The sequence below is a fragment of the Palaemon carinicauda genome, chromosome 1, assembly GCF_036898095.1.
Source record: "Palaemon carinicauda isolate YSFRI2023 chromosome 1, ASM3689809v2, whole genome shotgun sequence".
Classification (NCBI taxonomy): Eukaryota; Metazoa; Arthropoda; class Malacostraca; order Decapoda; family Palaemonidae; genus Palaemon; species Palaemon carinicauda.
The window spans coordinates 118,571,310-118,584,750 of NC_090725.1; the positions used below are offsets into that span (position 1 = coordinate 118,571,310).

Here is a 13,441-nt window from a genome sequence, read left to right on the forward strand (position 1 = left end):
CCAACTGCACCAAACGCAGACGCATTCTCTCCAGGGGAACAAGCTTCTCTAGAGGAGAGGTGACCCAAAAGTTTCTGCCAAGATCTGGCTAGCAGATGGTCCCATTTAAGGAAAGTTGTTGCCAAAGTCCTGAACTTCGCTATTCTGTCTGCGACTGGAAAAGCCTGGGCTCGTACCGAGTCTATGTCCATGCCTAGATACCCGATGGACTGGTTGGGGATTAGACTGGACTTTTGTAGATCAGTTGAATCCCTAACTCCTTGCACAGATCCATAATAAGTCTCTGTGCTTCAGCAGAAGAGCTCAGGACTGCAAAGAAAAGCCAAATCGTCCAGATACCTCATGAGCCCGATGCCATGGTATGTGCCAAACTTGAGAAAAGGACAAAGACGCTGGTAAATATCAGTGGAGCTGTGGACAGGCCAAAGCACAGCACCTTGAATTGGAACAGCATTTCCCAAAAGGGAAACCTTAGGTAATTCCTTGAGGTAGGATGAATGGGGACCTGAGAGTATGCATTTTTCAGTTCTATGGTCAGAGGTATTCATTCTTCCTGATGGCCTGAAGCACAGAAAATGGTGTCTCAATTTTGAACCTTACTGAAGGATAGAGAGGTTCAATAGAGAGAGGTCTATGACAGGTCTCCAACCTCTTGTCAGCCTCTCTACCTAGAATAGATTGCTGAGGAAGCCTGGGGAGTCGTCAAAGACTTCCTCCACTGCTTCTTTGGTTAGCAACTTGGCAACTTCTTCTGCTAGGAGTCGATATTTTTAAGATCCTTTCATATAATATGATTGGTTCTGATTCCTGATTAGAGGAGGTGGACAGCCTATGAAGGGGATCCGATACCCTGAAAAAATAGATACTGTACACCATTTACTATATAAATTGCATACAATAATCTTGCACAAGACAGATTTGCTTTAGCAAAAATATTACGTCCACAAAAAATATATAAACAAGCAAACAAATTCGGACTAATAACATAATAATACCACTCCCAATCTGGCTGTAAAAATCTGGCTGTGAACAACAAAACCCAGAAGTAACCCCATCAAATGACTCAGAAGCTTCTATCCGTGTATGAATAAGCATCTCTTCAATTCTTGAAAAAGAATAAGAAAATAAGTAACTAGGTTGGAAAAAGGATGCCTACAGGATCTGATGCTATTACATACGTATAGAAAATGGTCATTTTAGCCAGGAAAGAATTTTTTCTCAATAATGAAACTATTTGAAACATGAAATATAGACATTATAATACCCAAAAATGCAATAAACTCCACTTTGAAAATTTCAACCCTAGATTGTGAATCATGGCCCTTAAGCTCAAAAGTGACTATTTATAATAAAAAAAAATAATCCAAATATTAAAACAATAAAACCTACCTGCCCTCAGAAACCTGTGATATTATGAGGAGACCAAATTATATATTTACATATACAGTGGTACCTCTACATACAAATTTAATCCGTTCCAGAACCAACTTCAGATGTAGAAAATGTTCGGATGTAGAAACGAATTTTCCCATAAGAATACATGGTAATTCATTTAATTCAGTCCTCAGAGTAAAAACCCATAATAAATCCTTAATAAATGGCTACACATAATTACACATAACAATAACATTACTGCATAATATGTAAGAAGCATGTAAAAAAGATAATTATAAAGAAATAATAAATAAAAAATGTGTTTTATTGCCACTTTACCTTAGAGACAGGCCAACGCAGGTGTAGGATTTGCTACGCCGGAGACGGACGATCGGCGAGAAGGTAGACATGGTGTTAACATGTTCTTTAAATAAATACTCTCTCTCTCTCTCTCTCTCTCTCTCTCTCTCTCTCTCTCTCTCTCTCTCTCTCTTGTTCTTATTCACTGTTAGTGTTAGAGACGTCTATTAATTTTTTCTGAGAGAGAGAGAGAGAGAGAGAGAGAGAGAGAGAGAGAGAGAGAGAGAGAGAGAGAGAGAGAGAGAGAGAGATTAAAAAAAATGAGAGATTAAACAAAAATGAGAGATTAAATAAAAATGTGTTGTGTACATATGATTTTTAACAGCGTTAACGAGTTGAAAGACAGTTAAATGTAACTAAAAAAACAATATCAGCGAATCTGAATCCCTTTATTAATTAAAACAAATATTGATACCAACACACTCGTGTGCGTATGCGCAAACACACACACACGCACGAGGAGACACGATCGGCAAGGAGGTAGAGAGATGGTGACTGCGATAACATACCGTAACTTACACTACAGGAATTTTAATCTAACTTAGCTTTTTTATTTTTTTTTTATTTTTATATTTCATATTTTTTACATTTTTTTTTCTTTTGATTTTTTATTTTCATCACTTTCAGTGACGAGTTACGGTATGTTATCGCAGTCACCATCTCTACCTCCTCCCCAACCGTCTCTCTTACTGCGTAGCAATTCCTGTTTTAGTTAATAAAGGAATTCAGATTAGCTGTTATTATTTTCTTAGTTACATTTAATTGTTTTTCAACTCGTTGACGCTGTTAAAAATCATATGTACTCTAAACACATTTTTGTTTAATCTCTCTCTCTCTCTCTCTCTCTCTCTCTCTCTCTCCCTCTCTCTCTCTCTCTCTCTCGGAAAAAAAATAATAGACGTATCTAGCACTATAACAGCGAAGAAGAGAGAGAGAGAGAGAGAGAGAGAGAGAGAGAGAGAGAGAGATATTTTATTTAAAGAACATGTTAATGCTAAGTTTAGAGAGAAACAGAAAAAGAGAGAAGTCTTATTTAAAAGACCTTGTTAATGCTATCATGGTTTTCTTTGCTTCAATTTTTTCTTTCTTTCTGTTCATCACAAATGATCGTTGCCAACAATCTCTTTGTCCTTTATCCCTATCAACAAAAGGCGTTCTATCTCTTCCAGGGTATTGCTAAGATGTCTTGTAATAATGGTGATCCCCTTCGATGGTTATTTGCTTTAATGGCTGCCTTCAGCTTGATGATCCTCGAGATAATAGGCCTATTCCGGCCATATTGTTTAGCCATACAGTATCACTCACATGCACACTGCTCTCATGTTTTTCTATAATTTCTTGCTTCAATTCTAATGAAAGACTTGCCTTCTTCCTGTACTGAAACTTAGCTTCTTAGGCACCATGATTATAGGTAAAATCAAAAAGGAAATGTGAGAAAAGGAAGAAAATAAGCACTGTTAATAACAGACCAAACAGAAGACAACCACACGATACACACAAGAATAGAGAACTGAGCACTCGGCGCTCAATGGCGTAATGTTTACTTCGTGTGTCGAAATAAAATTCGGGTGTAGAATCAAAAATTTGCTCGAATTTTACTTCGGATGTTGGAAAATTCGGATGTAGATACGTTCGTGTGTAGAGGTTCCACTGTATTTATAAATCTGTGATGTACTGAGGAAGTGACGTGTGAACTGCGATATGGCAAGGGATTACTTTACTGAAAGTTTCTTGTTCAACTGAGTGGCAACCAACTCAATGTGAGAATGCAGACACTACTCCGACCCTGGCAACTAAGCGTTACTGCTAGAACATTCTTCTTCCCTGGAATGAACCTCACTGACAGCTCTCTAGCATTTTCAACTGGCAAGGTGTGAACTTGCCAATATGCAAAGAGTCTCTTGTTTATTAAAATGAGCCTCAAAGAAATTGTTGTCGCTCATCAATGTTTCATTACAGAGTGCCCTTCAAAACTCTACTCGAGAGCTTGTCATGCTAATAATGCTGCCTTTGTGTCAAACAGTTGATATGGTGTTATTCTTTTGTGGACCATATTCCCAAAGCCGTCTGGTTCCTATGGTGTGTGATGCCACTCCTCTTTGGATGCGTTTGTAAACAACAGCAATTCTAGAGGTGGGGAGTCAAGTAGAGTTCCTCTGATGAGGATTTTGTCATTCACAACCTGTATTTCTTGTTCCACTTGAAACAGTTGGTAAGGAGGATTACTGAATTTTGACCAGTGAAACTTCAAACACCACTGGAGAAATCACTGATGGATATGCACATGAGAGACAATCTTTTCCAACGATGAAAGATGTCTGATAAGATATTGCTCCTTTCAAGTCGGAAGTTCTTCCTTGAGTAGGAATGGATGCACTGCCTCCCTGAGTCTGCTGATACAATTGTTTGATAGGAAGCCTCTAACTGCTGTTGTGGCCATCTGCATACCCAGGTACTTCATCCTCTGCCTGGCTGAGATATTGGTTTTTTCCCAATTGATCATAATCCCCAGATTGTGGCATAAGGAAGAAGGTCTATCTCAATCTTGGAGCAACTGCTTCCTTGAGAACATGATCAGCCAATCATTGAGATACCTCAACAGACAAATCCCATTAGAATGGCCCCACGTAGAAACGAGAGTGAAGACTTGCATTAGCACTTGGGGAGCAGTAGACAGTCTGAAGCATATGGCTTTGGACTGATATGCTATTTTCCAAAGGATGAAGTGGAAGTACTTTCTCTAGGATCCAAAGATGAGTACCTGGATGAACACATCTCTCAGGTCCATGGGAAGCACAAATTCTTCTTACTTTATGGCGAACTGTACGGTGATTGCCATCTTGATTTTGAATAGTGTCTGCCAAACAAACTTGTTCAATGCAAAGAGGTCGATGACCAGTCTCCAGCCCCAATTGACTTCTTCAGGATGAGTCTAGAGAAGCCCAGAGAACCACCTCAAGACAACTTTGAGCTTGTTTCCCCCTCAATCACTTTGACCTCTGCTGCTAGGGCCAGAGCTTTCTACAATTTTGGAAGGTAGGTCTGGAACATTAATGGTGTGCGAGTGAGGGGAGTGCGAGTATAGGTATAAGGTAGGCATAATCCACTCTTAGTCACTGTCACATTGCCAAATGGCTTGACAAGCATCTACAGACTTTAGCATCCAATTCCTCTCTTCCCTCCTCTGCCAGTCTGGGGTGAAAGAGTAGAATGTCATCCACGCCTTTCTTGGAGCAGGAACAGGTTGGAGATACAGATGAAGCTCTGAAGATCACAAGAGTCTTTTCAAGTGCCAACTTCAAAGGCAAAGTGGGTTTCCCTCCTCTCGCTGTTGTTGCCTTTGAAGAGCATGAGCCCTTAAAGGTAACATCACGATGAGGAAATCAAGATTCACCATAATCTCAATGACTTTCTGCACGAAAAGAGCTGCAGTCTCCAGCACTTAGGTATTCCTCAGGGATATCGCCTCATGCCATACTTGCCTGGCAATTCAGGTGACAATATCCATCCTCTTCAGGACCAAATTAACCCACCGTTTAGAAGACTAGTACACCAAGAAGGTCACAGCTTTCACATCTGAAAGGACCAAGTCAGTGTATTTCTTCCATGTCTTGAAATTTTCCAAATCCTGGGTGGTAGAAAAGTAGATGAAGATGAGGGAGAAGAGGAGGAACTTAAAGTTCACCTTCTATGGGGCCAGCAAGCCAATGAAGACCTTCCCATAGGAGAAGAGGCCATAAGTGACTCTTCAAAGCAGCAGAAATACTATTACCAGGTTTTACAACCTTCAGCGCTTCTCTGGGGTTGGAAAGACGCTGCACGGGAAGAAGGTCACCAGGCAATAGTGATGTTTAAGGGAAGCCAAATTCCTTAGGTTCACATCCTAATCTAAAGAATACTGCACCAAGTTTCTCATGTTAATAATGTCGTCATAATCGTAAGTACCATTACAAGGGACTGACAGCAACAGATGTGCCACTCAACAGGAATAAGGATGTTGTGAATAACGGCAGGTTTGTACAAAAAAACTTCCCAAATTTACTGTTTATCCAGAAAACAGCAGCATATACAGTTCTTCTTTCTTTAATATATCCTTCAAATATAACAATCTACCTGCACAAATATTTATTAGAGAAAAAGCAAATAGATAACAGCCAGATAAGGCAGCAAAAAGTGTCTGTACAGATTGCAGCCACATCAAAAGTGAAAGCATTGCTGACCATTGGGTAGGTAGGGCTTACCCTCCACCCGCCACTAACTACAACCACCTTGTTAAAAATTTAACAATGATCCCAACTTCAAAATCATACTCTTATCAAAGGATGATGGTTTATATTTGTGTAGGAAAAAATACCCAGTAACCCAGGTGACTGAATCCAGGAAAATATAAAACTACCTCTTCAGGCATATAACCCAAAATTGTAAATGATCATCGAGGGAAAATGAAAGAAACTTAAGTACAACATGGATGAAATAAGTACAGCAAAAGAACTAAAAACCAAGTACACTGAGTTAGGAACAGTCCTATATTACTTAAAAAAACTATAAAATTTTTCACCAGCAATTAAGAACACTGCAAGCACAAAAATTAAGGTTACTTAGTTGCTGTGGATCTCAAAATCCTACTGTTACTATAATAATTATCTTTCCATCTCTTACACAAAAGACTCCAATGTCTGGTACATCTAAAGACTAAGGGAATGGTCTGTATATGAGTGAAAGATTTTTTGGTGAAACACAGAGCTTACCTCTTTGTGTGATCTTTTTAGCACGGCTCCAACCGCCGAAACCACTCTACTTGTACTTGAACGACTAGATCCATCGCGGCTGTGCTCATCTCGACTAGATTCAATGTGCTTGGACATCAAAGGCCGTACCCTTGCCTAAGAAAAATCAAAGTGTTGAATATTCACCAGCTTACATCTATGAAAATCATGATAATCTTATATATATCAAACATCACCAAAACGAATCATTCACCACAATATACAGTATCAATGACAAAGTAAAAATAATTTTTCCTCTATTTTTAGTAAATGAAAGCAAATACTGTATAAAAATTACTATGATGCTTCTATATTCATATAGTATATACAATAAAATCTCTCCTATCCTGGGCCAATGGGATCAAAGTTGCCAAACAACATAATTTCCTGATTAATTTTTCACCACTGCATTACCATAGAACCTCACAATATTCCATAAACTCACTTAAACATTACTTATATATATTATTACTGTATCATTGAAACTCTGAATATAGCAGAAATTTGTATATAAATGTACATAAATGTAGGTACAGTATATATATATATATATATATATATATATATATATATATATATATATATATATATATATATACAGGCAGTCCCCAACTAACGAACACAATAGGGACCGAGAGTCTGTTCGTAAGCTGGATTGTTCGTAAGTCGTTAGTGTTAAATTTTGGTCTAGGATAGGCGTAACCTAACTCAGATGTCTACGATTTTCAGCCGTAGAAGTCAACAAATAGCCCCATTTCACATAAAATGTTATTTTGATAATAAAATAAATTTTTGAATATACTTACCCGGTGATTATATAGCTGCAACTCTGTTGCTCGACAGACAACTCTACGGTAAAAACTCGCCAGCGATCGCTACACAGGTTGCGGGTGTGCCCAACAGCGCCATCTGTCGTCCAGATACCCAGTACTCAATGTAAACAAAGACTCAATTTTCTCCTCGTCCCACTGCGTCTCTATTGGGGAGGAAGGGAGGGTCATTTGATTTATAATCACCGGGTAAGTATATTCAAAAATTTATTTTATTATCAAAATAACATTTTTCAATATTTAACTTAGCCGGTGATTATATAGCTGATTCACACCCAGGGGGGTGGTTAGAGACCAGCCATATATGTTTACACTTTTATGAGCTATGAGTTTTTATTTCATTTTAGAAGTTATCAAAATAACAAAAACAAAATAAATAGGTACCTGGTAAGGAAGTCGACTTGAACAATTACTCTGCCTTTTAAGTACGTCTTCCTTACGGAGCCTCGCGATCCTCTTAGGATGCTGATCGACCCCTAGGATCTGAAGTATCAAGGGTTGCAACCCATACAACAGGACCTCATCAAAACCCCTAATCTAGGCGCTCTCAAGAAATGACTTTGACCACCCGCCAAATCAACCAGGATGCGAAAGGCTTCTTAGCCTTCCGGACAACCCAAAAAACAACAATAAAAACATTTCAAGAGAAAGATTAAAAGGGTATGGAATTAGGGAATTGTAGTGGTTGAGCCCTCACCCACTACTGCACTCGCTGCTACGAATGGTCCCAGTGTGTAGCAGTCCTCGTAAAGAGACTGGACATCCTTTAGATAAAAAGACGCAAACACTGACTTGCTTCTCAGATAGGTTGCGTCCATTATACTTCGCAGAGATCTATTTTGCTTAAAGGCCACGGAAGTTGCGACAGCTCTAACTTCGTGTGTCCTCACCTTAAGCAATGCTTGGTCTTCCTCACTCAGATGTGAATGAGCTTCTCGTATTAACAGTCTGATAAAGTAGGATAAAGCATTCTTTGACATAGACAAAGATGGTTTCTTAACTGAACACCATAAAGCTTCAGATTGGCCTCGTAACGGTTTAGTTCGCTTTAAATAGAACTTAAGAGCTCTCACAGGGCATAAGACTCTTTCTAGTTCATTGCCTACCATATTCGATAAGCTGGGAATATCGAACGATTTCGGCCAAGGTCGAGAAGGCAGCTCATTTTTGGCTAGAAAACCAAGTTGTAGCGAACATGTAGCTTTTTCTGACGAAAATCCGATGCTCTTGCTGAAGGCATGAATCTCACTGACTCTTTTAGCTGTGGCTAAGCATACCAGGAAAAGTGTCTTTAAGGTGAGATCTTTCAGGGAGGCTGATTGTAGCGGCTCAAACCTGTCTGACATGAGGAATCTTAGTACCACGTCTAAATTCCAACCAGGTGTAACCAAACGACGCTCCTTCGTGGTCTCAAAAGACCTAAGGAGGTCCTGAAGATCTTTATTGTTGGAAAGATCTAAGCCTCTATGCCGGAAGACCGATGCCAACATGCTTCTGTAGCCCTTGATAGTGGGAGCTGAAAGAGATCGTCCTTTTCTCAGGTATAGGAGAAAGTCAGCTATTTGAGCTACAGAGGTACTGGTCGAGGAAACAGAGACTGACTTGCACCAGTTTCGGAAGACTTCCCACTTCGATTGGTAGACTCTAAGGGTGGATGTTCTCCTTGCTCTAGCAATCGCACTGGCTGCCTCCTTCGAAAAGCCTCTAGCTCTCGAGAGTCTTTCGATAGTCTGAAGGCAGTCAGACGAAGAGCGTGGAGGCTTTGGTGTACCTTCTTTACGTGTGGCTGACGTAGAAGGTCCACCCTTAGAGGAAGACTTCTGGGAACGTCTACTAGCCATCGAAGTACCTCGGTGAACCATTCTCTCGCGGGCCAGAGGGGAGCAACTAGCGTCAACCTTGTCCCTTCGTGAGAGGCGAACTTCTGCAGTACCTTGTTGACAATCTTGAACGGTGGGAATGCGTATAGATCTAGATGCGACCAATCTAGGAGAAAGGCATCTATATGTATTGCTGCTGGGTCTGGGACTGGTGAGCAATATATTGGGAGCCTCTTGGTCATCGAGGTTGCAAAGAGATCTATGGTTGGTTGGCCCCAAGTGGCCCAAAGTCTCTTGCATACATCCTTGTGGAGGGTCCATTCCGTTGGAATTACTTGCCCTTTCCGACTGAGACAATCTGCCATGACATTCAAGTTGCCTTGGATGAACCTCGTTACTAGTGATATGTTTTGACCTTTTGACCAGATGAGCAGGTCCCTTGCGATCTCGTACAACGTCAATGAGTGGGTTCCTCCTTGCTTGGAGATGTACGCCAAGGCAGTGGTGTTGTCCGAGTTCACTTCCACCACTTTGCCTCGAAGGAGAGACCTGAAGCTTTTCAAGGCCAGATGTACTGCCAGCAGCTCCTTGCAGTTGATATGCATGCTCCTCTGACTCGAGTTCCACAGTCCCGAACATTCCCGACCGTCTAATGTCGCGCCCCAGCCTACGTCCGATGCGTCCGAGAAGAGAACGAGGTTGGGAGTCTGAACAGCCAGGGGAAGACCCTCTCTTAGGTTGATACTGTCCTTCCACCAAGTCAGGCAAGACTTCATCTTTTCGGAAATGGAGATCGAGACCGCTTCTAACGTCTTGTCCTTTTTCCAGTGAAAAGCTAGATGGTATTGAAGAGGAAGGAGGTGTAGTCTTCCTAATGACACAAATTGTTCCAGGGATGATAGCGTCCCTACCAGACTCATCCACTTCCTGACTGAGCATTGTTCCTTCTTCAGCATGTTCTGGATGCATAACTGGGCTTGGCTTATTCTGGGGGCCGACGGAAAAGCCCGAAAAGCTAGACTGTGAATCTCCATCCCTAAATACACAATAGTTTGGGATGGGATCAGTTGTGACTTTTCCATATTGACAAGGAGACCCAATTCCTTGGTCAGATCTAGAGTCCACTTTAGATCCTTCAGACAGCGACGACTGGAAGAAGCTCTGAGAAGCCAGTCGTCCAAATAGAGGGAGGCTCGGATGTCCGCTAAATGAAGGAATTTGGCTACATTCCTCATCAGCCTCGTAAACACAAGAGGAGCTGTGCTTAGGCCAAAGCACAGGGCTTGAAACTGGTAGACAACCTTTTCGAAAACGAATCTCAGAAAAGGTTGGGAGTCCGGGTGGATGGGGACGTGGAAGTAGGCGTCCCTTAGGTCTAAAGAGACCATCCAGTCTTCCCTTCTGACCGCTGCTAAGACTGACTTTGTGGTCTCCATGGAGAACGTCTGCTTTGTGACAAAGACATTCAGAGCACTGACGTCTAGCACCGGCCTCCACCCTCCTGTCTTCTTTGGCACCAAGAAGAGTCGGTTGTAGAATCCCGGAGATTGAAGGTCCGAGACTTTGACCACCGCTCCCTTCTCTAGTAAAAGAGACACTTCCTGTTTCAAGGCTCTTCTCTTGTCTTCCTCTCTGTACCTGGGAGAGAGATCGATGGAAGACGTTGCTAGAGGGGGTTTCCGTACAAAAGGGATCTTGTACCCCTCTCTGAGCAACTTCACAGATTGTGCATCTGCGCCTCTCTTCTCCCAGGTCTGCCAGAAGTTCTTGAGTCTGGCTCCCACTGCTGTCTGAAGATGCGGGCAGTCAGACTCTGCCCTTGGAGGACTTGGGTCCTTTCCTCTTCCCTCGTTTCCCTTCGGCACGAGCACCTCCTCTGCTGGAGGCTCTGCCACGAAAGGGCGGAATAAAACGGGACGCTGGAGTGTCCATCCTTGGTCTAGCAGACAAGGTAGGCAAAGGGGGAGCTTTGCGAGCGGAGGACGCAACAAGATCATGAGTGTCCTTCTGCACCAATGAAGCGGCTATTTCCTTAATCAGGGCTTCTGGAAAAAGGCACTTGGAAAGAGGAGCAAAGAGAAGCTCAGATCTCTGGCACTGTGTAACTCCAGCTGAAAGGAATGAGCATAGGTTTTCACGCTTTTTAAGGACTCCGGACACAAATGATGCAGCAAGCTCATTAGACCCATCACGTACGGCCTTGTCCATGCAGGACATAATGAGCAAGGAAGTCTCTTTCTCTGTCGGAGAGGTCTTTCTGCTAAGGGCTCCTAGACACCAGTCTAAGAAGTTAAAAACTTCGAAGGCCCTAAAGATACCTTTCAAAAGGTGGTCCAGGTCCGAAGATGACCAACATATCTTTGAGCGTCTCATGGCAAGGCGGCGGGGAGAGTCTACAAGACTTGAGAAGTCGCCCTGGGCAGAGGCAGGAACTCCCAAGCCGAGAACTTCTCCCGTGGCATACCAGACGCTCGATCTAGAAGAGAGTCTAGCAGGGGGAAACGCAAAGGCTGTCTTTGCTAAACTCTTCTAAGACTGCAACCATTCTCCTATCACCCGCAAAGCTCTCTTGGACGAGCGTGCGAGGACGAGTCTAGTAAAGGCAGGAGTGGTAGACGGCATGCCTAACACAAACTCAGACGGCGGAGAACGAGGAGCCACAGAAACAAACTGGTCCCGAAACAACTCTTTGAAGATGGCCAAAACTTTTCTAAAATCTAAAGAGGGTTGAGTAGACTTAGGCTCGTCCAAATCTGATAGTGGTTCATCTGTGTGTGCAGCACCATCATCATCAGAAAGTTCCTCATCCGACAACTGATGAGGAAACGGCAACGGAGTGGGAAACGGCTGGTTCGCTGAGTCCGGTCGCACGGGTGCATGCGTGACTGAGCCGGACGCAACGTCATGGAACTGCTGCCCAGTCTGTGAGCTGGCAACAACCATGGCAGCGCGGGGACGCACAGCGTCTACTCCAGACTGTCTGGACTGATGTGGGTGCGCAGTGGAAATCACACTGGGTTGCGGAGGTTGACGCACCGCGTCAAAACAAAGCAACTCTGACGGTTGTAGAACCTCCGGAACGTCAACGGCAACCTCCGAGCGTCTCTTCACGTCAACATGCGGCTGGCAGATCACACTGGAACGCATGGGAGGAGGAACTCTCTCAACTGGTGTGCGTGAGAAGGTTACCTCAGCGTCCACCGGCCGCACAACCGATCGTGTGGAAGGTTGTAGGCTAGGTACTGCACTAGCTGGTGCGGCAGCAACCTTCTCCGCACGAAAGTCCTGCATCAGAGACGTCAGTTTAGACTGCATGTCTTGCAGTAGAGACCACATAGGGTCTACGGGAGCAGGTGTGGCGACAGACGGGGTTACTGTCCGAAGCGGTACCGCTTTGCCTCTCTTAGGCGGTGAGCAGTCATCGGATGACGGCAGCGAGTCCGAACTGACCCAGTGGCTACAACCGGGCCGTTGGACTTGCGCTGAAGGGACCGACTTGCGTTTTAACGGTCGTGAGACCTTGGTCCAGGGTTTATTGCGAGAAACACCTTCCGAAGACGAGGTATAAATGGGCTCTCTCGTCTTAGTTAGGTAGGAGCGATCTTGGGTAGATACGCCCGATACCACGGAGGGAACGTCTGTTCGCTGATTAAAGCCTCTCGAACCCATTTGTCGTACGACATTGCTTCTCCCCTGAACTTGGGAGCTTGCAAGAGGTCCCGGACTAGGAGGACGACAGGCACGAACAGACGAACCCTCAAGCGCAACACTATCCACAACACTATCACTCGGCACTTTAGCACTTCCCACTGCACTTTTGCACTTAAGCTCCTTCACATCCGCCATGAGCTGATTACGGTCACTAGCAAGGGACTCAACTCTCTCACCCAGAGCCTGGATGGCACGCATCATATCAGCCATCGAAGGTTCCTGAGTGCCAGAAGGGGGCTTAGGAGCAACCACTACAGGGGAAGGAATAGGTTGTGGGGCATGAGGAGAGGATATATCAATAGAACGAGAAGAACTTCTCCTAACTCTATCTCTCTCTAGCCTACGTGTATACTTTTGGAATTCGATAAAATCGAATTCCGAAAGCCCAACGCACTCCTCACACCGATCTTCCAATTGACAGGTTTTATCCCGACAATTGGAACAAACAGTGTGAGGGTCGATAGAAGCCTTCGGAAGACGCCTTGAACAGTCCCTAGCATTGCACTTCCTAAATTTTGGGACTTGTGAAGGGTCAGCCATTTTGAATTGGTCAAAGGGAAATTCAAAAAACTATCAAAAA

The 13,441-nt window shown here is 43.3% G+C and overlaps 1 protein-coding gene across 1 annotated transcript in view; it reads right to left on the reverse strand.

Annotated features, from left to right (window-relative positions):
- The window catches only part of Nab2 (Nuclear polyadenosine RNA-binding 2), a 379,140-nt gene that overhangs the window by 184,218 nt on the left and 181,481 nt on the right, over positions 1–13,441 (reverse strand). The window contains exon 7 of the mRNA XM_068384339.1: positions 6,483–6,617. Within this exon, the coding sequence (XP_068240440.1) occupies positions 6,483–6,617 (135 nt within the window). The remainder of the gene's footprint in view (positions 1–6,482; positions 6,618–13,441) is intronic.